The sequence below is a fragment of the Eptatretus burgeri genome, chromosome 10 (assembly GCF_056783735.1).
Source record: "Eptatretus burgeri isolate ZD-2024b chromosome 10, Ebu_testis_v1, whole genome shotgun sequence".
Lineage (NCBI taxonomy): Eukaryota > Metazoa > Chordata > Myxini > Myxiniformes > Myxinidae > Eptatretus > Eptatretus burgeri.
The window spans coordinates 9,497,522-9,524,887 of NC_140970.1; the positions used below are offsets into that span (position 1 = coordinate 9,497,522).

The window sequence follows — 27,366 nt, forward strand, 5'->3', positions numbered from 1 at the left end:
AACGCTGGCACACGTTGAATACGTTATGGGTAAGTTTTGATAACATTGAGAGCACGCTGAAAAAACACTGCCATACGTCGTTGTACGCTGGCTTTAAACGTTGTACTTTTTGGTTGTCCTCAAATTTTTTCATGCTTGAAATTTCACGACGTATGCCGGCGTATGACTCACACGTTCCGCTACGCTGGCCACAAGTTGTATGCACGGTCTGCGATCGTTGACAGACGTCAACACATGCTACTTGTAAGTTAATCATAAGTTGAGACACGCCGAGGTAATGTTTAGCGTACCCGAAACTTATTTCTAACCTATGATTAACGTGTTGTTGGCACGTTACGCGATCGTTGCCACACATCGACAGACGTTACTTTTAAGTTACTCATAGGCTGAAAGACGTCGGTATAATGGATCGTCCTTGCGTCAGCGTCCACGGCCACGGCCAGGACACTTATTTGCAGCATTCTTCAAACTTTTCTTCGGCATGACGAGGATGTTCACACTTCGATGTGAAGTTTAAATGTGATGTGAAGATGTGAAGACTATTTAAAATAGTCGAGTTTGAGCGTTTTAACACGTTCAGAAGAAACGCTTCAAATTTCCAAACCCCAGCGTCAAAAAACAAAGGCGAGTGACAGCAATTTAAATCGTTCATTGTAAACAATGAAACTAGCTGAGTGGTACCGTTTAAAAGTCGTTGAGTGTAAAAAAAAAAATCCAATTGTTGAGCGCAAGCGTCTACTTTCAATAGTGGAGATGCAGCCATTTAAATCGTTGAGTTTATCATTTAAATCGTTAAATCGTTAAACGCAAGGAGGATCCATCATAACCCACACCCTCCCCCTCACACTCACCTACTACTGCCAACATGAACAAACTACTACTAATACTGATACTGATACTGATACTGTTACTGCTGACATGGACATCGACTCAAAAAGGATTCGAAAACACTGTTGGGTTCCCCTTTTATGAGCAGCATTTTTATATACCAATTCCCAAAACTGGCGGGAACACGTCTTTATATGGCAGTTGTAAGTTAGAAACACGTTAATTTATTTTTTTTTGTCGACCGGAAGACGTCATTGGAATACGTCTACATACGTCGATGTGTGTTGGGACTACGTAAAGAATTGGTTCAAAGCACGTCAAACATAAGTTAGAAATAAGTTTCGCGTAAAAAAGACATTACCGCGATGTGTTTCGACTTATGAGTAGCTTATAAGTAGCCTTTGTGGACGTGTGTAAGCGTCCACATATCGTGTGTAAAACTTATCCCCATCGCATGCGGAACGTGTGTCATACGCCAAGTACGTCGTAAAATTTTGAACATGTTTAAAATTTCTTGACGTACTCTACTTACTACGATGTATGATAGCGTACTTTAGCGTTGTACTCACGTATACCAAACTTACTCATACCGTATTCGACATGCCCCAACGTTTTAGACACATTTTTCTTAGGTCGGCATACTCTGGCAAGATCGCCAAGGTATGACCGCGATGTTGACACTTCAATTTCTACGGCAGTTATGATTCGAATCGTTGTGCGTCAGCCTTTTAATAGGCTACGTCACGACATCGTCGGCGATGCGTGCAACGCGCTATGCCTAAGTTAGACTATCGTTGGGCATCGGTTGTGTAGGCAAACAACAGGTTCAGCATTCGTTGGTATAAGTTATCTATAACACAACGAAACGTTCTGTGTCCGTTACCAATGCGTTATACATAAGACCAAGTCGCTATGAATACGTCCGAATCTTTAAAAAAAAAACATCAAAAGTTCAACGTAAGCCAGCGTTTTAGATACATTTTAATACGTTGCCATCGCTGGCTAAAACGTCAAGGTGTGACCGGGCCTTTAGTGGGATGTTAAATGTGGTGCATTGAGAAGGGCAAAGAATAAATCCCCTCTCTCATGGGAAGCTTTTTCTCTTTACGACAGACACGTTTATTGGATTCGCTATATATGCCAGATATCCCTTATTGTCGGTGTGTGTGTGTGTGTGTGTGTGTGTGTGTGTGTGTGTGTGTGTGTGTGTGTGTGTGTGTGTGTGTGTGTGTGTGTGTGTGTGTGTGTGTGTGTGTGTGTGTGTGTGTGTGCGCGCGTGTGCGTGTGTCTGCAACGCGAGGCTGCACAGCACGAACCTGCGAACCGATTTCGATGAAACTTTGCCAACAGGTGGAATATATACATACTGGGAATGTGCGTGTTTGAATTTCGTTGCCAAGCAACACCCGTTGCTGTGCAGAGGCCGAAAAACCGCGTACAGTATTTGTACAACAGTATTTGTACAAAAACCGTGTACAGTATTTGTAAAAAACTGCGTACAATACTTGTCCTTCAGTTTTGAGTGTAGAGAAACAAGACATCGGAATTAAACACTTCGAGATGTTTAGAAAATTTTACTCGAGCCGATTTTTGATTGAGGTTTTATTTTTCAAATGGTAGTCCTTCAAAAGTCGGGTGTGTATTTACCGTCATTTAAGGTGTGTATGCAGTGTTTGTAAGGAACGACACCGTCGTTCCACCTTCGATCTCTCCTCGATCCAAACGTTATTGACCAAAGTGAAAAGGATCCAAAATAAATGGAATCACCGGCATTTCTGTCTTTGTGGATTTCTAAAAATATAATGTTTATTTATTTACCGAAAACGATTCCACGACCCACACACCACCTCCGATTATTTATTATTTAAAGTGGGAGTGGCGTAGGAAAGTAGGCGTGGCTTATGAAAAATATTGTGTGGCTCAGGTGGTGTGGTCAAACAAGAGCATTGAGAGAAGTTTATCGGGGTGTGTGTGTGTGTGTGTGTGTGTGTGTGTGTGTGTGTGTGTGTGTGTGTGTGTGTGTGTGTGTGTGTCTGCAACGTGAGACTCCACAACACAAACCGGCAAACCGATTATTTTTCAAATGGTAGTCCTTCAAAAATAGGGTGTCTATTTACCGTCATTTTTTATGAGGAGTACCAGTTGGCAAAATACGCAATAGGAAAAATCTTGCCAGGCAGAGGAACAATTGTATGTGAACCAATACGTCTTGGCAATGAATCTTCGTCGGTGGATCGGTCAGAAGGAAAAGCATCGTATCCAGCGCTTCGATCCTAGCAAATCCCTCGTCGCCTACCGGCTTGTGCACATATTTCTTTCACGAGCGCCAATGCCCGCCTTTTTCCAGTGACATTGACACACATTTCTTTCACGGACGCTGAGACCCGCTTCTTTTCCAGCAACGTTTTCACACATTTCTTTCATGGACGCTGAGGCGCGCCCTTTTTCCAGCAACGTTTTCGCACATTTCTTTCACTGAAGTCGAGGCCCGCCCTTTTTCGATCGGCGTTTGACACCGCAAGGAATATTGAGAGCATGGGTTGTCACGGTAACTGTGCGCAAGTGGGGCAGGGCGAGTTTGGGGGGGACTCTGTGCCCGCCGAGACGGGCCGGATATAAAAAGTAATTGGAGGTTCGTTTGGGGAGAAAGCGAGCAAGTGAGTGAGCGTGTGGGTGTCTGACCAGCGCCAACAACGAGAATTTGTCAGTCTGTCCTTTCCAGTGCTTGAGCAAGCAAGCGTGTGGTGCGCGTGTGGGTGTGAGCAGCACCGACGAGTGAGGCACGGGTCGGTCACCAATGAGTGAGGCATGAGTCGGTCACCAACGAGTGAGGCACGGGTCGGTCACAACGAGTGAAGCACGAGCCAGTCACCAACGGACCGTGTGTGTCACTGGACGTCACCAGTTTCGTGAAGTGTGAGGATCTGCCCGTGTCACAGCACCAGGGTCTAAACCCACGACAGACGATCTCAGTGCCCCCCAGACGTCGACTGGCATTCAAGGCTGTTGGTGAGTCGGTGCACGGCAAGTCTGGGTGCTGGCGACGGACAAGACACGCACACACACATTTCAGGACGTTTTCACTTGACGGATGACTTCTCTCTGGTGAGCGAGACGACTCGTCCCCCACCCCTCGAATGATCTGCTGGGTACCCTTGCCTGTGTTTCATTGTAAGTAAGTCAACCCCCGATAAGCATCTGATCTGTCTTTTTACTGTCATTTTGATTGATTTTACCTCATTAACTATTCATTTTGATTGCTTTGGAATCTATTCATTTATTTACCTCAGAAAATAAAAAAATCTTTTTATTTATTTATTTTCTTATTAAATTATTTATTGACTTCCAACCTGTCCATGTTTGTCCTTTCCTTCCATTGGTCTAGCATTGTCCGAACTTAGACTGGAGGTAATTACCACAGATTTGACCAAAAATCGTCGGCACGCTCCAGCAGTTAAAACGCTCAGCCGCCCTAATTAAAATCTAATCAAGATAAGATTGGTGCTTTGCCGAGGGCGCGCTCCCCTTCAGTTAACCATGTGGCCTCTAGTTAAACGGTATAATTAGACGGTGGACACTGGAACTCGTGGTTAACTGGGTGGCGTTTGTGGTTCTAAAACAACCCACCGTTCCACAACGTTAATTGTGAGTGGTGGCCCCAGGTCCGCTCTTCCGAGGACAACCGGGGATTAATCCCCCTGAGTGACGAACTGGTGTCTCTGTATTCCTGGCCATAACAATATATATATATATATATATATATATATATATATATATATATATATATATATATATATATATATATATATATACACGCACACACAGTCATGGCCAAACATATTGTGCCTGAGGAAGCCAGCGAAACGTTGCCTGAGACTGGGTCTGCTCTCACTTTTTATTGGCAGTCGATCTAGTTTTTTACTTTTGGTTGGAAGCGACTTCTTCTTCTTTAAAAATAAAAAAATAAAAAATAAAAAAATATATATGTATTGGAAAATTACATTTCGTTCCTTACCGTAATTTTTCGGTCCACGTGAGATGCCTTATGCTTGGTATTATGATGGTTTTAATTGTAAGTGACATTATAATATTATTTACCTAATAATAAAGACAGTAACACAAAAATAAAGTTAATTTAGTTGTAACACTTACCAGGGGTTTCCTGAGAAGCCGGTTACCAGCGACCTGCAGCCGTCTACTCAGAGAAAAAATGTCAAAGGTCGCCGCCTACTTACTTCAGAGGGAATTTTTCGTTTTTAAAAATTTTTTTGTCACGGAAATCTCTACATCCCCCTGTTTTGACATCCGAGAAATGGAATGTGGTTTCCTTAATGAATGCTTATTCATCTACACTATTATTATGTCACACACTTACTTCAGATTGCTCACTGTACTCCACCATGTGCAGTATCATCTCCCTATTAAGAACTAAGGTATGGCCCAAATGTTGCTAAAATGACTCTTTAAAAGTGCTTAGATACTCCATCTTCCAGACACCTTGGTGTGCCCTAAACCATGGCCTTAAATTAATGAACCCTGTTTAAAAGCTGCTTGAACTAACGATACAGTATAGCCGAATTTCAGTCAACCAGTCATCAGTCAGTTATTATGTTAATGCAACTACATCCAGTACAGGCCTCGCCACTTGTTTTTGTGGAGTTTTCCACCCCAACAGCATGATAATATGAGAACTATTTCATGTCAGAAATCATGCGAGAATGCATTTCCAGACATCCAGGATCTTCCGGCTTCCAGGGCCCTAAGTGGGCCCTGGACCCCGGCCATACAGCTGTGCTCTCTTTGCTCGTGGTGATGGTAACCTGCTACTTTTTAATGGTAGCCTCCTACTCCAAGAAATAAGGAAACCCCTGACTTACTAAAACAATCTTGAATCCAAGTTCCGGACGAGAAGGCGGCGGGAGAAACCCAACGGTCATACAATTTTTGAAAGCACCGCACCCCCTATCCTACCTCCCCACCCCCGCACCTCCTACGCCATTACTACTCTGTTGCACAATTCTACAACCTCTATACTCAGCTCTTCATGTGGATTTTGTACTAAGTTTTGACACTTCTATTGTCCCCATTGAAAATAAGTGTGTGGATTTAGGCCAGGTCTTTGTGTGGGCAATGCCATTCTACACTCCTGACTATCTGGAAACTTGAGAGAAACTGTAAATGCACTCCAAGGGTGGTGCTTATTCGCACCGTTGTTTTTTTCTTCTACGAGAGAAATCGTGGTTGTTTTGTGATTTTATGTACCCGAGAATGGGGACATGACACCTAAATTAGGGTGTATAATAATATTTGTGGAGCTTTTTTCGTACCTTTTTAGAAAGTATCAGTTTTTTTCGAAGATAAAAACTACGTCTTGTAATAAGGCTAATTGTCGGTGAAAAATCATCAAACAAAAATCAAAAAAATACATCAATTCATTGTATGTACTCTAAGTGTAGATAAAAACATGCGTCGACTTCAGCTTCACTTAAGGTCGCGGTGAGTATAAATAGTCCTGTACTAAATTTCATGTTACGTTATTCCTTGTGACCTCAAAGTTTAAATCATCTCAGACGTTCACAGTATGAAGCTCTGTGCCAAATTTGACGATTATAGCGACCCTCGTTATTGAGTTATTCTGCCGACAAACAACCAAACAAACACAGACAGGATCACCACAATACTCACACACTCTGTCTATGGCTGCGGTGTGAGTAATTATGTGATCTTTAAAAGTTTCTTGGACAACTCTTGCAGTGTGGGGAGTTACTCCATGAATCAATGTACATCTATATCAAAACTCCGATTCCACAAATGTAAAAAGGAATTTTGAAGTCAAGCTCGATAATGCACTGATTTAACTTTACCTTCAACAAGTAACTCTTGTAACGTCCAACATAGCTGTTGCCCCGTCCAAAATACACTGAGCTCTTTGCCCATAAAATTATCTTGATATACAATAGCTATCATGTACACTCTATGGTTGCTGGTTGCATCATTTTCTGGGGGCACAGCTATGCCACTGATGCAATGCCCTCTATTACCAGCACGGTACATTGGTACTCATTTCACCAACCTCAGAAGGATGACAGGCTGAGTCAACCCCACCTAGTGTTAATTCAACAGTCAACCACGGCTCAAACTCAAGATCCTAAGATCTTAAGCCAACCACCTTCAACATTAAGCCAACACCAAGCATTAATATACAAATGGTACTCATGTTCCGAGCTTCAAGGCCAAAGTACATGATAATTCAAAGCAATTCAAGTCGGGCAAAAAAAAATTGGGCTAAGTTTTAAAAGAGGAATATCCTTCCGTGGATGAAAAATACTTTTTTCCTTTAGTTCATTACTTAATTCAAAAAAAAATTGTTAAATAAAAGTGGAGGCTCATATGGAGGTGTGAATATGACAGATTGACCGACAGAAGGGAACAAACGGATGTTTGAAGGATGTACAAATGTAACCCAGAAGACAATTACATGACATGAGCTAAGCAAGAACAGAGAAGAAATAAAAATTAATGGAAATGGGAAATAATGTGAGATTCTGGTGAGCTGGTGAGCAACCATAAGACAGTGAAGGGAGGAACATGATCGGATAGACACAGGGAGGCAATTCAATAGGTGGGAAAAGAGAGCGACAGAAGAATACAGGTGAGCAAGAAGTTCGGACTTTTAAATGCTAGCAAGGAGCGGGCTGCTGGATGAACAAGTTCGCCTTGGTATCGCTGGGGTGAGGCTGAGGCCCAAAAGAGCAGGCGAAGCAAAAAAGAAACAAAAGGTTGAAGAGGATCATCGATAGATCACCATCCGGTAATTCCATTTTATATTTTTTAAGATATCTAAGGCTCATGGAGAAGCTTGCACGTGTCACATCCAGGATAAGAACATTAATGTACTCGTACATCGGCGTACTTTTATTATAAGGATATTAATAGACAACACACAGACGTTTATGGTCAATATAATTTGAACCCACGTTCCCTACTACATTGGTCAGGGTTCCATTTCAACCCTCCTAATGTCGTTTAGTTTTTCGATGAGCTGAGACGTAACGTAAGAGGGTGATCGTGACGATTTGGATTTGAACATAATGATGTTTCACCACCATGATTAAATGCATAATTTAACATTTTTCAATCAAACTTTTAGATTACAATGATTTACGAATCAGATTGGAGCGGTATTTCTTTTTAACTTTCATTTCGAACTGAGTGAAACATTTTTTGTTTTTAAGACGAAATAATTGGTTCAACCTGTCTTGAATAATATTGGAAAAACGACCAAACTGAATTTGGGGAGAGGTTTTAAGCAGCATTGGCTGTATGATTTATGCTTCAGACCATCAATTCCTGCTTTGTTTGCTATTCCCATGTCAGCCGTGGCCAGCTCCGGTGGTACCGGCCTAGTGGCGAAGCTGGTGATCCACTGCCATGCACCAAGCTGGGGCACAGATCGCTGTGAAGAGCAGCTGGAGCGTGTTGTGCGTGCCTGTCTCGGACTTGCAGATCAGCACAAACTCAAGTCTGTCGCCTTTCCTGCTCTGGCAACATCACGGTATGGCATTACTCGAAAACATTATTACAAACACTCGAGAGATTTCTCTTAATCCCGCATTTTATCCCGCCATCGATATAACCGAGTTTCTTGACTGAGTACGATTGCTTCTTTCTTCATCAAACAACCTTGTATATGCCAAGTATCCCACGTTATGCACAAGAATCCCATATTTACCTCCGCCACCAAAGGTGAAGGAGGTTGTTTTCACCCCTTTCTGTCTGTCTGTCTTGCCTGTGTATAGGATATCTCAAAAAGTTGGGGACGGATCCAGATGAAATTTTGTGGACAGGTTCGGTGTGTGACAGGGACGAATTGATTCGATTTTGGTGAAGATCCGGATCCGAATCCGACTACTATAATATTTTAAGTGATTCTTCACCATTGAGAGATAGGGCCAAAAACGATACACAGCACGATATCTCCAAAAGTCGTGGACGGATTCGGATGAAACTTGGTGGACAGGTTGGGTGTGTAGCAAGGTCGAATTGATTCGATTTTGGTGGAGATCCGAATCCGGGTCTCGATACGAAAATTATTTAATTTATAAGTGATTCTTCACCATTGATAGATAGGGCCAAAAACGTGATAGTACTGTATAGCATGATATTTCAAAAATGTATTGGGCCCGATATGTTCTCGTGGATCAGGCATTATGTAGCGGAGGTATGCACTCCACCGAGTCCCCTTCCAGTTTGCTCTTGTATCCCACAGTTCTCTGATAAAGGGCTAAACATTGATATACTGCATTTTGTAGCATAGTAATACTTATAATTTATATCCATTTTTTGCTTCATACATCAGATGCACTCACAAGAACTGCAGGAGGAAATATAGAAAATAAAACAACCCTGCCCAATCATGTCTCTCACTCATGATTGAAGGGAGCAACAATTCAGCTCTTACCCAATCATTTATCTCCAGTTGCGACTGGGACTTCATATTTAGTTGTCACAAGACAAACCATGAATCCGTTGGGTTCCTGTTGTGACCGGTTGATGTAAGGAAACATCATTTCAAGAAAAAAAAAAGATAGCTCCTGCGAACTATACCGCTGAGGTTGTTTGCATTGATCAAATTCTCCCGAAGAGTATTTGACTAAATCGGGAATTGATTTTTAATAATTTTTTCGTTGCCCGATTTGAACGAAACTTGAGACTGCACACCGCAGGAGAATGGTAAGTAAGGTAGCCCTAAAATTTTTGCGCTCTCGTGTACCGTCTTGGCTGTATTTCGGGAACATACATACAAGATGAGAGTTTTAGTAATATATAGATTTGGCCCTTCTAGTCAAAGAAGCTGCATAAAGTAACCAAAAAAAGCTTTGCAACACAAGGTAATGAGTTCCTCCACAGTTGCAGCTCTTTCTAAGGATTACATATCTATATCAATAATACATGTTAGTGTGTGTGTGCGTGTGTGTCTCCTCCATAACTACAAAACCATGAAACCCAGTGGCTCGAAACTTTACATGCATACTGAGGGAGCTCCAAGGGAGTGCATTAATGAAAACTGGGTATTTGGGTAAATTTAAACACCACTTTAGAAGATATTAGAGGGTGCACATCATGAAAAACCAAAAAAAGCCGAAACAAGATGGCGACGTGCCATCTTGGTCAACTCGCTGTCACCTCACACGGGTCTTAAGCCATCATTTTCTTTTGGCCTGCTCAACAATGCTTTGACTTAGAACAGGCTGCAACGGTTTTTGTACGATTAAGAGCTCAAAATTTATTCGTATCATCGAATGCCTGACGGTGAAATCCTCCGTTGTGTGCGACTTTTGTGCCACTCTGTATATTACTGTTAATCTTTCACATGTCGTGGTATATATGGTTCAATTTTTTTCCTCTTTTCATGCCAGATTTTCATTTTTGAAGCTTGGCAAGTGTACATTTCTGATTCTCATGAATGCTCAATGCTTGAGAAGGAGCTTGTGCAGAGTTTATATGAGGGACAAGAATCTGCTGCAATGGATAAATTAGCTTTGGCTTTGTGATTTAAGCAGTCGTTTTTAATCAGCTAAACGACGATGAGTATCTTTTCATCGTCGTTTGGAGTGCCAGCCCTCGTCAGAGCAAAAGTATTGTGAAGAGCTAATGCTCAACGTCTGCTGCACCTCGATCCCCATGGCTGTTCTCATGAACTTTTACTGGATAAGATAGATTAATTATCTTGTAAGCCGATGCAGAGTGATACAGGTTCTCACGGAGACTGGCACTCCGTTGTATCATAATTTAACCAGACTCGGTGGTGTAATAGTTAGAGCGTCCACTCTGAGCCTGGGAGGTTGGTGGTTCAAACCCCGACCAAGTCATACCGAAGACTTTTAAAATGGTATGTGCTGCTTCCTTGCTTGATGCTCAGCATTTAAAAGGATGGAGCATGGACAACGAAACATATTGTTACGGTTGAGGAAATTCGCAAACCACCATTCAGGTCCCGTAGGTGAGATATCTCTGTAAGTACATGTGCAGTTAGCCCCAAACCCATTGTTTAGAGGGAATAAATGTGATTCATTCGGGCTGCGACCCTTTAAGATAGCCGTTTTTCTGTTCTATCTTTATTTTGAACCAACCACGTCTCAACCGCCATCACACAACAACCACCAACCGCAACGCCGCTTCACAACAACAACAACGCCAACAGCCACGACCTTTACCTTCACAACTCGCTCCCGCAAACATCGCATCACCGCCATTCCAAACATCGCCATGGCCATGGACCGCCACTTTAGACCCTCCACCACCTTCGCCTCTCCTTCTGCGGCCATTCCCGCACCGCTTGTGCGCACCGAGCGTCAGGCTGTCCTGGACTCGTACAGAGCGCGTGCCGAGCCGCAGGTACAAAGTGCGGCCTTTCCGAGAAGTCGGATCAGGAATGATACACGCCCACTTCTGATCCGTCCAATCAGCAAGCGCGGGGCGATTTGGCCCTGCCTCCAGGCGCGTCGGAGTAGAATCGAAATATGCAAATTCGAGGATCAGGGGAGATTCACGCCCCTTTTTCTCCGTCCAATGGGCGAGCGTGGCTCCACCCCCAAGCTCGTTCTGATCCAGAAATTTGCATATGGGTTCTCCTACACCACGAAAAGCGCCGAGCGCGGGGCGAATTCAGGGAGTTTTTCGGTCAAGGCGAGTTGGAGAAGAGTTGAGAGTTTTGAGTTGGAGAGAAAGTTGGAGGAGAGTTTTTGAGTTGGAGAAGGGTTGGAGGCAGTCGGCTGAGGAGAATCGGGTCTGGAGAGTGGCAGTCTGTCGGGGTTCGGAGTCTGTCGGGGAGCTGCAGAGAGAGGAAGCCTGGAGCCTGGAGCGCGGTCGAGGTGATTTGCTGCAGTCTGCTGAGGAGAATTGCGGAGGGGACCGGATACCTCGGGTCCGAGGCAAGGAAGACGGCGGTCGGCGACGAGGTCGCAGCGGAGTCGCTCGTCGCGGGACCCAAGCAAGCCAGCTATCCTCTTTCCCCAGAGCATCAACAATTCCCCCCTTTCCCCCCCCCCCGCGCTGAGATAGTGCGAAAAGGGGGCCCCGTTCCCACCCCACTACAAGCTGTGCCAACGAAACCCGCGAAGGAGCGCGGAGTCGGGGCACCGCCGCCACATTTGCGGCTCATCACAAGACACGGATAGGCTCCACCCGGTCTCGCGGCCCACAGGCCCCGTCTGCCCCCTTGTCTTTGAGGGTGGCCCTTTTCTTTTGCTTTTGAGTATATGTGTTGTCGGCGCCGTCTGTAAAGTAAAACTGTGCAAGTGTTGCCGTGTGCTCGCGTAGTCGGTAGTGGATCTGCATTGTTGTGTTTCTTTTGTAACATCTGCTTTTGGTGCATAATTGTTGTAATTGTATATGTGTGCTCTCCGTGTGCCGCGGAATAAATGTGAATTATGTTGAACTGTTTTTCCCGTTTCGCTTCGTCTTTTCTTTAATTGAATCTCCATCTTGCTTCACGTAAAGGGTTGGTAGTGGGCTTAATACGCCCGATAATTAATCGGAACCGTCAAGGTCGACAATAACACCGCTCGGTTATCCCGATAGTACAGAACGGGTCGCTTAAGTGGCCCGTGTCCGGAGTCGACCTGCGGCGAGGTGCGATCGCCCGGTCTACCCTCCGCGTGGGTACTTGGGTAGGTCGAATTTGGCGAACAACCCTATCCCACGCGGGGGGCCGATTGGCACGATCGTGCTGAGGCCTAAAGGCCCACCCGTGACTAGTTCCCGGCGTTAGTCCGAGAGGGTCACGACAGAATTGTCCGTCCGGTGGGCGACATTCCGCGATTCGAGTTACGTGGCCGCTCGCACGCCGGCGGGCGCGAATTCGCAACAATATGTTGGCTATCATAGCACAGACTTTGATGGACCTCATGACTTCCTCCTTTGTTGAAATTCCTCGTGAGGAACTCATTTGTATTTTGTTTATTTATTTGAACCTGAACTATCGTAAGCCTGTTATGGCTACCGAAGTACCCTTTGCTTTCTTGATTGACTCCTTGTTGACCGGAGTGATGAATTATTTTCCTTCTTGGTTCATCTTGTTTCTTTCCACCAACATTCCGAACCTCCATTTAATTTTTTTTTTCTACCCCATTAACTTTTGTCACTCTTTATGTATCGATTGTACGAGTATTATTGATAATAATTTTGTTACTCGTATGTATTATTGATAACCTTTAACAACTTTTTAATCGAGTCTTGTCTTTGTTTTCACTGCACTATAGGAATGTATTTCCGAAGCAGACGGCAGCGCAGCTCATACTGAAGGCCGTGTCAAGCTATTTTGTAGCTACAACGACATCCTCGCTGAAGTCAGTGTACTTTGTACTGTCCGACAGCGAGAGTATCGGTGTCTACGTACAGGAACTGGCCAAGGTGGAAAACAACTGAGTCGTGTGAAATAGGTAGGGGGAAACTAGGGTTGCCATGTATGTTTGACTTCTGACAATAAAATGTTATTTTTATTATTCCCTCACAAAGGGTTGGGGTGGGGGTGAACAGGAGATTGTTTGAGTGCTTGTGTGTTTGTGTGTACTCATCCAAAATGATATCCAACTGTTGATACTATAATCACTCGGTTTTTCTTCTCGCCATGTCCTTTTCTTTTCTTTTCTTTTCTTTTCATTGCTCTTTTGTGATCGAGCATTCAGCCTTCTGAATATTTCAACAGCTTTAATTTCATTGAAGGAAGATGCTTAAATTAAGTGTTGCACAGGTACAAACGTCTGTGTATATTTTGGATCAAAAGGACTGAGGGTAGGGGGTTTTTTTTTGGTTTTTTTTTTATACATGATTTTGACATTCAAATTGTTTTAACTTTTGATTGATTAAACATTTTATCTTAACATCCTTGGTTATATTTGATGACATTGAAAGAGTGATTGGCCCTAAATCCTTTTCGTATTGTTAATGAAAATGAAACGTGTGAAGGTGAATGCGGTTTCGTTTGCAGCGGAGCAAGCGTCTAGTTTGGTGCTTGGATTGGGAAGTTGTTAGTGCACAACAGGTGATATGCGGAAGTGGTGGAGATGCATTAAGACGGATGCAGAAGAACCGTCAATTTTTTTTTTCCCCGATGCTAGAACAGATGACAGATGAGCCGTACAAGTTATCTCAACATAGCAAGTGCTTTGGAACTCGGGCTTTCCGAAGAACTCTTTTTATAATGTGAACGTTAATAAGAATTTGTTGTTGTTTCACAAATGCACACAAGTTGGAATACTTAACCTCGGTCAGAACAAAATCATGCCGCATTTGGCATCACCTGCTGTTACGGCGAATTGACAATTGCAACACGTGTTCGTTTCATCAGCGCTCCTTTTTGACGTGCATGTAATTATAAGGTCATTTGGCTCTGTCGAGAGACCAATCATCTTCAATAACATTTTCCATTCCATTATTCTCACCCGCCCAGTTTATCCGTTTCAGCAAATGAATCACTTTTAAAGGATGATCAATTTGTTTGCAGTCGGACATTTGCGTACGAGTCAGCACCTCGATAAAGTTCGACAGCTAAAGTGAAGGTCCTAGTTTTTTTTATTTTAACTTTCTCATCCCGGTTGTGCAACATTTGATCTACACCAGCATTACGTAGCCTTGACAGATGAGGGCGCAGTTGTGCTCTTGAAGTCTGCATCCTCACTCCCATTCCCCCGTGCCACCGTACGTCCCACCACCCAACATATAGCCCCGCTAAGACTAAAAAGTCACGTGCTCAACAGCAACTGTGACAATTTGTACAAGTTTTTTTTTAACACCTTCGATAGTATTTTTTTAGTCCATTGGCTCGTTTGTAAGTGCGTGCACAAGTGAAATTTCGAAGTTTTAACTTTTTCAAGGTTTTATCCGAAGTATGAGACCGACTACTTGGCTTGATTTGCTTTTGCCTCAGCTCTTTCGCCGTTTGCAGTTCGTTTCGAACTGTTCACCTCCCTCATTCTTCTCTCGAAGCCAACATTTGCCGTAGGTTTTGAGTTGATGTTTTTATTTACTCATCTCTCATTTTTATATGGTATAGCCAAAGCCTTCCATTTGTTATACTTGTTCGTGGAACAACGGTAATACGTTTTATGCGGGGGGGGGGGGGATCATGCTGATGACGTAATTTGTTGCCTGTTGGAGTACTTCCCAACATTGGTTTTTTTCTGCGCCGCTAGCTCATCCAATCTTCACAATACTAACGGCTCAAGCGACTGTTGCGCTCACGAGTTTTAGATCGCATCTTACTGCATTTGTTTTGAGCGTTGTGAATATATTTCTATCCGGAAATTACCGAGGGAAATCGGAGATGCCGCATCTCTCGCAGTCGTCTTAATGTTGTGACTTTGATTTGATTTTTTTTCTTTGTCTTTATTGTTGTTATTTCTCTTTTACTCCATTTTATTTCATTGTTCGGCTTTGGCAATAATGCTTCATGGGTAGAGGAAAGTTTTTGGGATTTTTTTTTTTTTAAATAAATGTTTTGAGGTTTGCATTTCATTGATTTATTTTTTTTTAAGTGTGTGCGTGTGCGCATGCATGTATATGCTTGTGAATTGAGGTGCTGGCTAAGAGGGCACCTGGGAGTGTCGGATGCCTTTTCATTAAAGTTTTCGCTATTGCCAAGGCGACACCGGGCAGGTTTCCGTGGCAGACAACAATATGCTTTGGATGCCGTGGTGAATGCCAACAAAGGCAAACGAAGGACCATTAATGTATCGTCCTTGATATTTTAATTTGTCAATGATAAAGCATTTTCGTGCTCCTTTACCGTTCAGGTTTAAGTAGTTGATTGTCTCGAGATGAATGTTGTAATATCCGGTTTGACGCATTGGCATCTAAATTGGTATATGCACATTCCCGTGTATCCTTACAGTTTCGTTTTAATATCCTTTCTTTTATACTTCTTTCCAGGCTGTCTATATACTTTTTTATTTTAAATTCAATGGTAATTACATCATTGTTTCGAAAAAAGAAAAAAAAATGCAAAATGAACTGCCAACACTTTCTTTGCAACAGTTTTTTTTTTGCAGTTCTGGTAGCCATTGTTTGGATTGCTTTGTTTTTAGAAACCTGTAATGGTGCTGATGTACACCAGCACATAAACCTGTTTCTATTAGATTAAAACTTCAATGAAACCATCTACTGTGTTATAAATATACAGAACACCCTTTGTCAATCCTCCATGTGTAACATAATATGATGTGTTGACCATTCGAAACATCGTGATGAGAAATGTGTTTATGTTCATTTCACATTTCACATTGTCTCATTTCAAAAATCCTGCAAATAGGAGGTCGATTCAAAAATACCAAACGATGACAATTTTAACGAGCCATTTGTGGTATTGTGATTGGTTAAAAACATAGTGGAGTTGACCGACACCTATGATAGTCTGTGGATTAAGCGTGAATCCATTGAAGTGCACATTTGCAGTTCAAAGAGAGCAATTCCAAATTACATTGGCACTTATCTACATCTGACAACCTTTTCCAGATTTGATAGTCAGTCGTTATGCATCACAAGTGTACAAATGCAGTTTTGCTGTGTATTTTGAGGGTTAAGGCTGTTATGGCGCCTTTTGTATGTTTTGTTTTGTGCTTGCAAATAGGTTTAGTTTCCTGCTTGTATCGCAATATGGGTTTGTAGAAAAACAGCATCATTAAAAAAAGTTTTTTGACTTTTTGTGACTTTGGCTCATGATGTTTTGGTGAAAATCTAATGGGTGTTTATTTTGTACAATTGCAAGAATAAACCACATTATTTTGTTCATGACTATGATGTATAATGTGCTGAACCATCCATCCATCCATCCATTGGGACCATACTTTGTGCAAAGCGTTGGTGCTGCCTTAGCAGTCTCTTTGGCTATTGGGCACAATCCTGGACGGATCGCCACTCCGACAGTATACCAGCATGCTGGCACTCATTTTTGCCGACTTCGGAAGGATGAATGCGCTGAACCGGCATTTGACAATACAAATCCATGCAGCATCTTGGAAAAATATTTCTGTGCAAACATTGATTTAATTCCCACATTGTAGAGAAGAAAAATGTAGATTGCTCAACGTGGGGTGAATTTCATGTACTTTCTTTGAAATGGTTGTCTCCACAGCACGCACTTGAATTATTCTTCCTCTTTTTCTTCATCTTCCTCTTTTATTCTTCTTGTTCTTCTCAATGTACCCCATGCACATACATTATGAAAAAAATAAAAATTGACAATCCAGGAAGGAAATCTTGCTCAAAAGCCAACTGCACACGAGCCGATGCAACGCAACAAGACCGTCTGCGACAGTTCAGTCTGCGAGAGTCGTTGATCGTGTAATGTGTGGCGGTTAACGACCTTCGTCAACAATGTTTTCAGATGTGTCGGTGATCGTCGTAAAAGTTGAACATATTCGACTTTTATGACGAGTTGTTGGCAACAGTGGTGCATTGTTGTGTAGTATGTGGTACAATGGAATGACCAATTAAATTTCAGTTTTTAGTGACTTCCGGCAGTAGCGTCAATATGGCAGACTTTTGGTTCGGAGAGAGAGGCCCTGCTGATAGATTGAGACGCTCCACGAGCTCATTAAAGAGTGTTGTGGGCATAAGAGCGCTCATCTTCTGCAGCAAGTTCCACAAGCAAGTTGTTGAAGGCTCCTGAGCCGGCCTTCTCTCCACCCAGGGCTTTATCCACAGCCGCTTTCATCTCCTGGCATGCCGTCGGCGACGTAACTGCAATAGTGCCAAAGAAGCAGTGCTCGGAGCTTTCACCCTTCTCATCCTCTCCCTGCATTTCATCTTCATCACCATGAGATTGTATAAGAATCGTCGCTGACTGTCTTGTTGCGTCACATCACGAGTGTGCAGCGATCTTTAGCCTCACACACCATCAGTAAAGACTACAGATTCTTGATAAACCAACGATCTTTGGAGGAAATTTGACAGTGGGAGAGACACTCACAAAGAATGTCAACTAAGCCCTACAACAACAAAAAAACAAGCGCTACGAAAAAATTGAGTGCCAAACTCTTAGACTGTCTGCATAACTACCAATTATATGAGATGAAAAATACGGATTAAAAATTCGATATCTAACAGCCATAAGGACAATGTTGGACTGGTGCAATAGTCTAGAGTAGACTTTGGAGGCATGTACACTTTCCTCTGAACTGTCTAGCCTGCATTCAAATGTCGTCCCAGATACAAACTGTCATCGTATTGCTTTGCAGGCAGGGCGATTCATCCACATGTGTTGTCCCTCAGATGGATGTTAAACTTTGTGTCCCATCTGCTGGCATGAGTTGGTGGACGTAAAATATCCCACGTTTCCTGTACGAAAAGTACGTGAGCTATTGCCGGGAACTCCGCTCAATCCCAAATTCAAGCCCTGACTACCACTTGGAAGGCAAAGGCAAACCACACAGTGGAACCCCTTTCGTGTTTTGGTGAAACACGTGTTGTTTTTGGTGTTTTTGGTGAAACACGTGTTGTTTGGTGAAAATGGTGTTGCTTTTTGTAGTGCTAAACCTGCCTTGGGGCAGAACACTAAAAATAGGAATGACAGTGAGCCTGTGACATGAAGAATTGCCCTTAATTTCAAGGTTGGCAAAAGACTTGTGTTCTTCAGATTTTTACTTCCCCCCCCCCCCCCCGCTTGATAAACTGTAAGCACATGTGACATCTGGCAAAATGTTTTCTTTGAAGGCAGAGTAATTCATGTTGAGTGGAGGTGAGAATAAGTTTTTGATGGAGGTTGATTCAGAGCATTGGTATCTAATAGCCATATTAATCATGTTTCCTGCTTTCATGTATGTGCTGAAAATCAAGATGGTGGTATGTGATAAAAGGGGTGGAAACAGCAAGTAATGTTGAAATTTCCAATGAAAGTATGAAGCCAATTTAAATGTAAAACTGATTCGCTGTAGATGGTGGTGATCGCATATTAAGACATCCATAAAGAGCACTTTGGAGCAAGAAGTTTTTGATTCAACACTGAAGGCCTAGGAAAGCTACCTCTCCACAGGACAGGGTGTAAAATGTTTAAGAATACTGTCACAGATACAGGACCGGTACGGGAGCCCAACTTGAGTTCTATAGGTTGTGTCAAAACAACCGCAACCGCCGCCAATTCCACAGCCCCGAGCAAGTTACTGGGACCTATTTGTCATGTTACAATACTCGTTAGGACTGTGTATTGAACCGAGTGATGCGCCGATAGGTACTCGTAACCTTCCTAATCTGGCCGAGCAATTGCAGATTACAAGCGCTCTAAGCCACATTGAACCAGCTCGAATAACAACACTGAAATCACCAAATGAGAACACAACGAGCAGAATCCAACACTGAGACCAGGTACATTTATTTAATAATTAAATGACAAGGAAGAAGAATTACATAAAGTAGTAACAACCGATATGCAATAAATGAATCGGTAAATAAACCCAGTTATAAGTCTTAGCGCCCTGGAACAAACCAAACGTATATTTTTTTAACAGTTGTTTTAAGGCCCATTCGTGCACTCAGTAGCAACCCAGTGTAACCGTCATTTCCCTCAAAGCCCTTATTACTTTAGGGAAATACATAGTCATAGCTTCTGCACACTCAGTGACTTCTTGCCGATTTCAGGCACTGTACTCCAGCGTTACGGTCCTCTTGACTTTCACGTCGCTCTCAAAATTATTTGCAATGGCCAACCCGCCTCTACGTGAGCTGTGTCCCAATTGCCTCACTGCGTGAGCTGCATCCCAACTGCCTCACCGCGTCGCGTGAACTGTGTCCCAACTGTGCTTCACCGCGTGAGCTGCGTCCCAACTGTGCTTCACTGTGTGAGCAGCGTTCCAACTGTGCTTCACCGCGTGAGCTGCATCCCAACTGCCTCACCGCATGAGCTGCGTCCCAACCGCGCTTCACTGCGTGAGCTGCGTCCCAACTGTGCTTCACCGCGTGAGCTGCATCCCAACTGCCTCACCGCGTGAGCTGCGTCCTAACTGCCTCACCACGTGAGCTGCGTGAGATAAGAACATTAAAACGTACACCCACAGGTTTGAGTAGACAAATCAGTCGGCTAAGGAAAACAAACATCTCACTGAACATACACAACACACATCTCTTGCAGAAATAGTGCATCAGGCTTATTGAAACAAATGCTAAGAAATAACTATCATTCTACTGAACAGTTTTATTAACCCCTAAAGACAATTCCTACAACACTACCACCACTTTCCTCCTTCAGCCTCTTTTGAGGCTGTGCTCAAAAGTCGGAGCAGCATTAGGGTCTGACCATACAGAACAACCCCCGACCCAATTCCAAACCCGCATGTTCAAGATTTCAAAAACAGTTCATTCTTATGCTTCTGCGTTGTCACTGAGGCTACTCACTTATTTAAACAAGCCATTTGTGGTATTGTGATTGGTTAAAAACACAGTGGACATGGAAAAAAGGGGGTGGGCACCAGGAACGCCTCTCCTGCTTTCTCTGAAGAATCTTTGAACTTTATATGGTCTCTGGCCCCTCCTACCTGGTATAAGCTAGACACCTTCCCCAACACACTAAAGTACTTGAAGTGGCCTGGAGGACCCCGAAAAAATTGCCCAATGAAGTGTCTCTTTGGCCTGGAGGAGGGACCACAAAATGTTTTCTTGGCCCATGTGGCCCATAAAATATCCTTGGTCTATATGGCCCACAAACAAGTCCTTTTGTTCCATGTGGCCCAGAAAAAAAATCACTGGACACATTGCAATGCTTATAAATGCCAAGAGATACCAGCATTCATGGCTTTATTTCATTTCCGCATTGGCCATAGCGTTCATGGCCATAACCTCTAGAATCTCTTAATCTCAGCAAAATTTAAAAATTTAAACTTCCTTTTTAACTTCAGCAGTAGTTCCACTGCTAAAAAAGTGTTCGTTTGTCCAATTCAGACATTGCTTGGGCATCTTCAGGTGCTTGAGTGCTTAAGCGACTGGGCGAGCAATCTTCAATATTCGCACCATCACTGAATATATTGATTGACTTGAACAATGTTCAAGGCTCACTCGGCTGCATTTGGCCCCGCGTTGTCATGCGTTGGGCAGTGGTTCGCTCACTGAAATTGTGTCATTTTATTTTACACCACATTTCCCCTTTTTGTGCAGTCTTCTTCCATTATACGACTCGTCACCTCAGCAAAGATAGATACGTCTAAAAAGATTAAATGTTTCATCTTTAACTTTCTTCAACCATTTCATTGGAGTGCTTGCTTCACTTAATCCACTTGTGAGAGAGAGGGAGGGAGGGATAGGGGTGAGTTAGGGTAAGAAACGAAGACCACCCTCCCTCTCTCCCTCCCTCCCACCCCTATCCCTCCCTCTCTCCCTCCCTCCCACCCCTATCCCTCCCTCTCTCCCTCCCTCCCACCCCTATCCCTTCCTCTCTCCCTCCCTCCCACCCCTATCCCTCCCTCTCTCCCTCCCTCCCACCCCTATCCCTCCCTCTCTCCCTCCCTCCCACCCCTATCCCTCCCTCTCTCCCTCCCTCCCACCCCTATCCCTCCCTCTCTCCCTCCCTCCCTCTCTCCCACCCCTATCCCTCCCTCCCTCTCTCCCACCCCTATCCCTCCCTCCCTCTCTCCCACCCCTATCCCTCCCTCCCTCTCTCCCACCCCTATCCCTCCCTCCCTCTCTCCCACCCCTATCCCTCCCTCCCTCCCTCTCTCCCACCCCTATCCCTCCCTCTCTCCCACCCCTATCCCTCCCTCTCTCCCACCCCTATCCTTTCCTCCCTCCCTCCCACCCCTATCCTTCCCTCCCTCCCTCCCTCCCACCCCTATCCTTCCCTCCCACCACTATCCTTCCCTCCCCTATCCTTCCCTCCCTCCCTCCCACCCCTATCCTTCCCTCCCTCCCCTCTCTCTCCTCCTCCCTTCCTCCCTCCCCCCTTCCTCCCTCCCCCCTTCCTCCCTCCCCCTCTCTCCCTCCCTTCCTCCCTCCCCCTCTCTCCCTCCCTTCCTCCCTCCCCCTCTCCCCCTCCCTTCCTCCCTCCTCCTCTCCCCTCCCTTCCTCCCTCCCCCTCTCCACCTCCCTTCCTCCCTCCCCCTCTCCACCTCCCTTCCTCCCTCCTCCTCCTCCCCCTCCCTTCCTCCCTCCTTCTCTCCCCATCCCTTCCTCCCTCCCCTCTCCCACTCCCTTCCTCCCTCCCCCTCTCCCCCTCCCTTCCTCCCTCCCCTCTCCTCCTCCCTCCCTCCCCCTCTCTCCTCCCTCCCTCCTCCCTCCCCCTCCCTTCCTCCCTCCTCCCTCCCCTCCCCTCCCTTCCTCCCCTCCCCCTCCCTCCTCCCCTCCCCCTCCCTCCCTCCCCTCCCCTCCCCTCCCCTCCCCTCCCCCTCCCTCCCCTCCCCTCCCCCTCCCCCTCCCCTCCCCCTCCCCTCCTCCCCCTCCCCCTCCCCTCCCCTCCCCCTCCCCTCCCCTCCCCTCCCCCTCCCCCTCCCCTCCCCCTCCCTCCCCTCCCCCTCCCCTCCCCCTCCCCTCCCTCCCTCCCCTCCCCTCTCCTCCCCTCCCCTCCCCTCCCCTCCCCTCTCCCTCCCCTCTCCCTCCCCCTCTCCCTCCCCTCTCCCTCCCCCTCTCCCTCCCCTCTCCCTCCCCCTCTCCCTCCCTCTCTCCCTCCCCCTCTCCCTCCCTCTCTCTCTCTGTCTCCTCCCACTTTGCACAGCTGTTCCTCGTTTGGGACGCACGTGCAATTGCAGAGGGCTGGTGCTCAGGCCCTGGTGGTACGTGTGGAGCCTGTGTTGCTTCTCCTTTCTCTCTTCTTACCGTCTAAATGTTTAGTCTTCGTTTCTCTTTACCCCTTTTTTCTTTCTTTTTGTCTTATCTAGTGAGAGAAAGAGAACACGAGAGAGAACGGTAGTTGGTGTTCGGGTCTATCTGAGAGCCCCTCCCGGTTTTGAGGCCTGGTTTACATCTGACGTGTTTTGCTAGTTTTCGCGAACGCTTTTGGCTCCCTTAACGATTCTTGGACCTCGTCCATGTTATTGTTATTGTTATTATTTTCCTCCACTTGCTAGCGTCACTTGTGGTAGGTTTCTTTTGTTGATTTAAACTTTTCTTTTGTTAAAATTACTTTTAGCGATGGCGAACGTTCGTTTGAACCATAGCAAGTACGAGTCACTTTCTCGTAAAAATGGCTTCTCGTGTGTGCGATCCCCCGAGGGAGGTAAAGATTGAGGACGTGTTACTGGCAATCGGAAAGATCGTTGGTTTCCACAACATCCGTGCAGCCTCTCGAATCAACAAGAAGGTCGTTGTGTTCGTTTCCGAGGTGCACAAGGTGACCTCCGTGGTGGAGCAAGGCCTTGCCGTGCATCCCGACCTGTTTTTCCTTGTTTCCACATTTCACACACCTGCGGTTAAGGTGAACGTGTCTAACCTTTCATCCGGAATGATGATCTGTGTGCTCAATTGAGCAAGTTCAGTACGATCGTATCAAACATCACGATGGTGCCGATACACTCAGGAAGAGGAGAATTTAAACACGTGATGACTTTTAAAAGGGCACTACTGTACATGATTTTACCTGAAAATGAGCAAAAGTTAAACGTCATTTTACATGCAAAAATCAACGGCCATGTGTATAGAATGTATCCCTCCACGGATGTCATGGCATGTTAACATTGTGGAGCGTACGGTCATGTGAAGAACTCCTGTCCCGGTTTGATGAGATCATCAGAAAATCAAGGAAAGGAGATTGTGGATCCCCCCTCCCCACGTCATGGAGTGGGTGAAAGGGGAGAATCCTCCTCACCACCTGTTCGTGAGCGGGAAGCAACAGACCCCTCCCTCCACCTACTGGGGGGTGTGAAATGGTAGAACCCTCACCACCACCTACTGGGGGGTGTGAAATGGTAGAACCCTCACCACCACCTACTGGGGGGTGTGAAATGGTAGAACCCTCCCTTCCACCTACTGGGGGGTGTGAAACGGTAGAACCCTCACCACCACATATTAGTGAGCAGAAAACAGTAGACCCCTCCCTTCTACCTTCCAATGTACCAGAAGTGGTTGGTCCCTCGACCTCCACTGTACAGGACTGTACTGATGACGACATGGAGGGGTTCGTGACGGTGTCTCGAAAAAAAGGACAAAAACGTGTTCGTGTCCAGTCGTCAATGAAACAGAGACAACACAAAGTAAGATCCTCGTTGTGTCAGATGTACCGGGAAGCTTGCGGGAAGCATCTCTCATAGAGAATCCCTCTTTGGGACTGGGAACTGAACCAGAACCGAATACAACTCTGACTAATCCATTTGCACCACTCGCTGAATTGCCTGAGTTGTCCGAGTGTGATGTAGACATTGAGAACACTCGTGCCTCTCAGGAGGATACAAGTGGGTTTTTTGAGAATTTTAGTGTCTGCAGTGATAAAAAATGAATCTGTCACTGAGGTGTGTGCAAAGGTGTGTGTGTGTGTTTGTGATGACAAGGCAGATAAGCCGAAAAGTCCCTTAGAGGAAATCTGCAGTCCTACTCTTCTGGAACAAAATGGAAGGGATGGTGAGAAGGAGGCTGCATGTGATGGTGGGCAGCTAAATGGGAATGGAAAGATCGATGGTTAAAATTCTATGGAGATTTGTGATTTAGAAATATGTTTGGAGCAGGAAGAGAATGACAGAGATGATGAGGTTGACTTTGATGTTCCCTCTTCTACCCTGTCAGTTAGTGGGTGTTGTGCCCAAGAGGACGATGGAGACACCATGGTAACAGAAGACGAAATTATTAAATTTTTAAATGAAACCTTCAGGAAAAGGCAATGTGAGAATTTGGGATTTTTTTTTTCCCGAATATCCATGCCTTTTTTAGAAACTGCAAAAAATATGATTCATGAACCTCAGCAAGTTATGATTTCAGAACCTCATTTCCAGCGGTTGAGGAAGTTTTCCACGAAGGCCGGAAAAGAACTCCAAGAGTAGTAATAGTAGTAGGTTCTAAGAATAAATAAATGAAGATAGCATCCCTCAACATAAATGGAGGCCCCAGCTGTGTGCGTCGCCTCGAGGTGTTGCAGATGTTTGAGAAAGAAAAAATTGATATTCTAATGTTACAAGAGACACACACCAACCAACCTTGTGAGGACGAGTGGCACAGGGTTTTTAAAGGTTGCATTTTTCTCCAGTGCCTTTGAGGATGCTAAGGCAGGTGTGGCAATTGTTGTGCACCCTAGAATCCAACCCTCGGAGATTTATTGGAGGGTGGTTTGTAAGGGCTTCTTAATGGCTGTAGAATTGATTACACTGGTCAACAACAAATTTGTTGTCTGCATTTTTTAAGCTGATTTAGGACGAATCTGATGCGCTGAATCCAAAACTCACATTAGTTTTGTTCAATCAGGCCAAGTTTTTGAGATATGGCCACATGTCGTTTTTTACATTTTTGTTCACATGTACACATGTGTGGAGCATTTTAGAAGAAGTTGGTGGGGGTAAAATGTCATGTCAAATAATTGTTTTAATTGGAAATCATTATTTTAATGACAAGAAGTATTCAGGTACGATAGTTCTGGGTGATTATGTCGAAAAGGGATCAGTTTGAAGTCATAAAACCTCAAAATCTTCCAAAAATTGGTGAGGCAAAGCATAAAGTTCGTGGATCAAAACTAAAGTTAATGGGGCAGATTTTGTAATAATGTGATACAAAAAAGTTGTATTTCTTGAAATAACGAACTCTGAAGAATGTACAATACCTACATGCGCCAATTTACGACATGCGCTTCTGCTCAAGCTTGGAGTGCCACAGTACGAACCCAAAGATTGGAGACTGTTCATTGACAGCAGCAAGCGATCACTGAAATGTGTTCTGCTACACAACGGCAACCAGTTTGCCTCTGTACCCATCGCTCACTCGACTACACTGAAGGAGAAGTATGAAGCGGTGAAGTACGTGCTGGAGAAAATTGGTTATGATCAGCATAAGTGGCTTATTTGTGTTGACCTGAAGATGGTGAACTTTTTGTTGGGACAACAGTCTGGCTTCACCAAGTACCCATGTTTTCTGTGCATGTGGGATAGTAGGGACCGTGCTCAGCATTACACGAAGAAGGACTGGCCTGTGCGGGAGGAATTGGTGCCATGCAAAGAAAGGAACGTCATCAACGACCCTCTGGTGGACAGAGACAGAATACTCTTCCCACCGCTGCACATCAAGCTCGGCTTAATCAAGCAGTTCACCAAGGCTCTGGACAAAGATGGTGACTGCTTCACTTACTTGTGCCAGGCTTTTCCAGGATTGACCATGGAGAAGTTGAAAGCTGGCATCTTTGATGGTTCTCAGATCCGTCAGCTCATCAGAGATCCAGAGTTCAAAAACTCAATGAACGAAGTGGAACTGGAAGCGTGGAAGACATTTGTTTTGGTAGTGAAGAACTTTCTTGGCAACAATAAGGCCAGAAACTACGCAGAACTTGTCAACAACATGCTGACTGCTTTCAGAAACCTGGGCTGCAACATGAGCATCAAGATGCACTACCTATTTTCACATATGAACCGGTTTCCTGAGAACCTGGGTTCAATGAGTGACGAGCAGGGGGAGAGATTCCATCAGGACATGAAGGAGATGGAGACCAGGTATCAGGGTCGCTGGGACGCAGTCATGATGGCTGACTACTGTTGGAATCTGAAGAGAGACCTCCCTGCCGCTGAACATTCCAGGAGTTCGAAGAAACGGAAGTTCAAGCCCTGAAGTTTGAACAGTGGTGACGCAACATGCAATTTACTTGTACTTACCTTTATCAATGCCCACCATTCAGATGACAGTAATCGATGTTTCTATCATGTAATCAATAAATGTTGTTGGCAAAACATTTTTTTTTCTTAAAAACATGTTTAGGATGATATGTGTTGACAAAAATCAGCTGATAATGCCACAAAAATGTAATTGATTTTGTCACAAGATCTGATTTTTTCAAATCAACTTAGCACAAAAACCTGACCTGATGGAGAGAAACGGATGCCATTTCCTGATTCAGCAGTGCCAGAATACCCTAATTCACTTGTAGAAATCTAGACAACATTCAGAAAGTAAAAAATTGTTGACCAGTGTTATCAGTAATCAAAAAATTTGTATTATTGATGTGTATTGCCCCAGTGACAGTGCTGAAAGGATTCTATTCCTTCCAAAGTTAGCAGGTTTTTTTTAAACACTGTTGACTTGACTCGTCTTATTTGTATGGGGGGAGATTATAACTACACACTCAACCCCCGACTGGACAGGAATACTCCTGAGCCCCATCCACCCAGTGCAAGGTTTTTGGCAAAACTTGAACAAAAATTTAAATTTCAGGATGTTTGGCATCTGCAAAATCCAAACTCCCATCAACATACATGGGTGTGCTGTTCAAAGAACCAGATAACCATGGGCCGACTGGACAGATTGTATGTAAACCAAGGAATGGTGAATCTGGTTCAGAGAACTTGCATTAGTCCATCTGACTTTTCTGATCATTATATGATTGCAATGAAATGTATGTTACCCTTTAATTGTTGTAATAGTGCATACTGGACTTTCAGT

The 27,366-nt window shown here is 44.5% G+C and overlaps 1 protein-coding gene across 1 annotated transcript in view; it reads left to right on the plus strand.

Moving 5' to 3' along the window:
* LOC147017931 (core histone macro-H2A.2-like) overlaps nt 1-16,525 on the plus strand; it is a 34,073-nt gene extending 17,548 nt beyond the window's left edge. The window contains exons 8-9 of the mRNA XM_085897027.1: nt 8,206-8,383; nt 13,092-16,525. Coding sequence (XP_085753153.1) covers nt 8,206-8,383; nt 13,092-13,257 — 344 coding nt within the window. The 3' untranslated portion in view covers nt 13,258-16,525. The remainder of the gene's footprint in view (nt 1-8,205; nt 8,384-13,091) is intronic.
* Nucleotides 16,526-27,366: the final 10,841 nt, after the last annotated feature.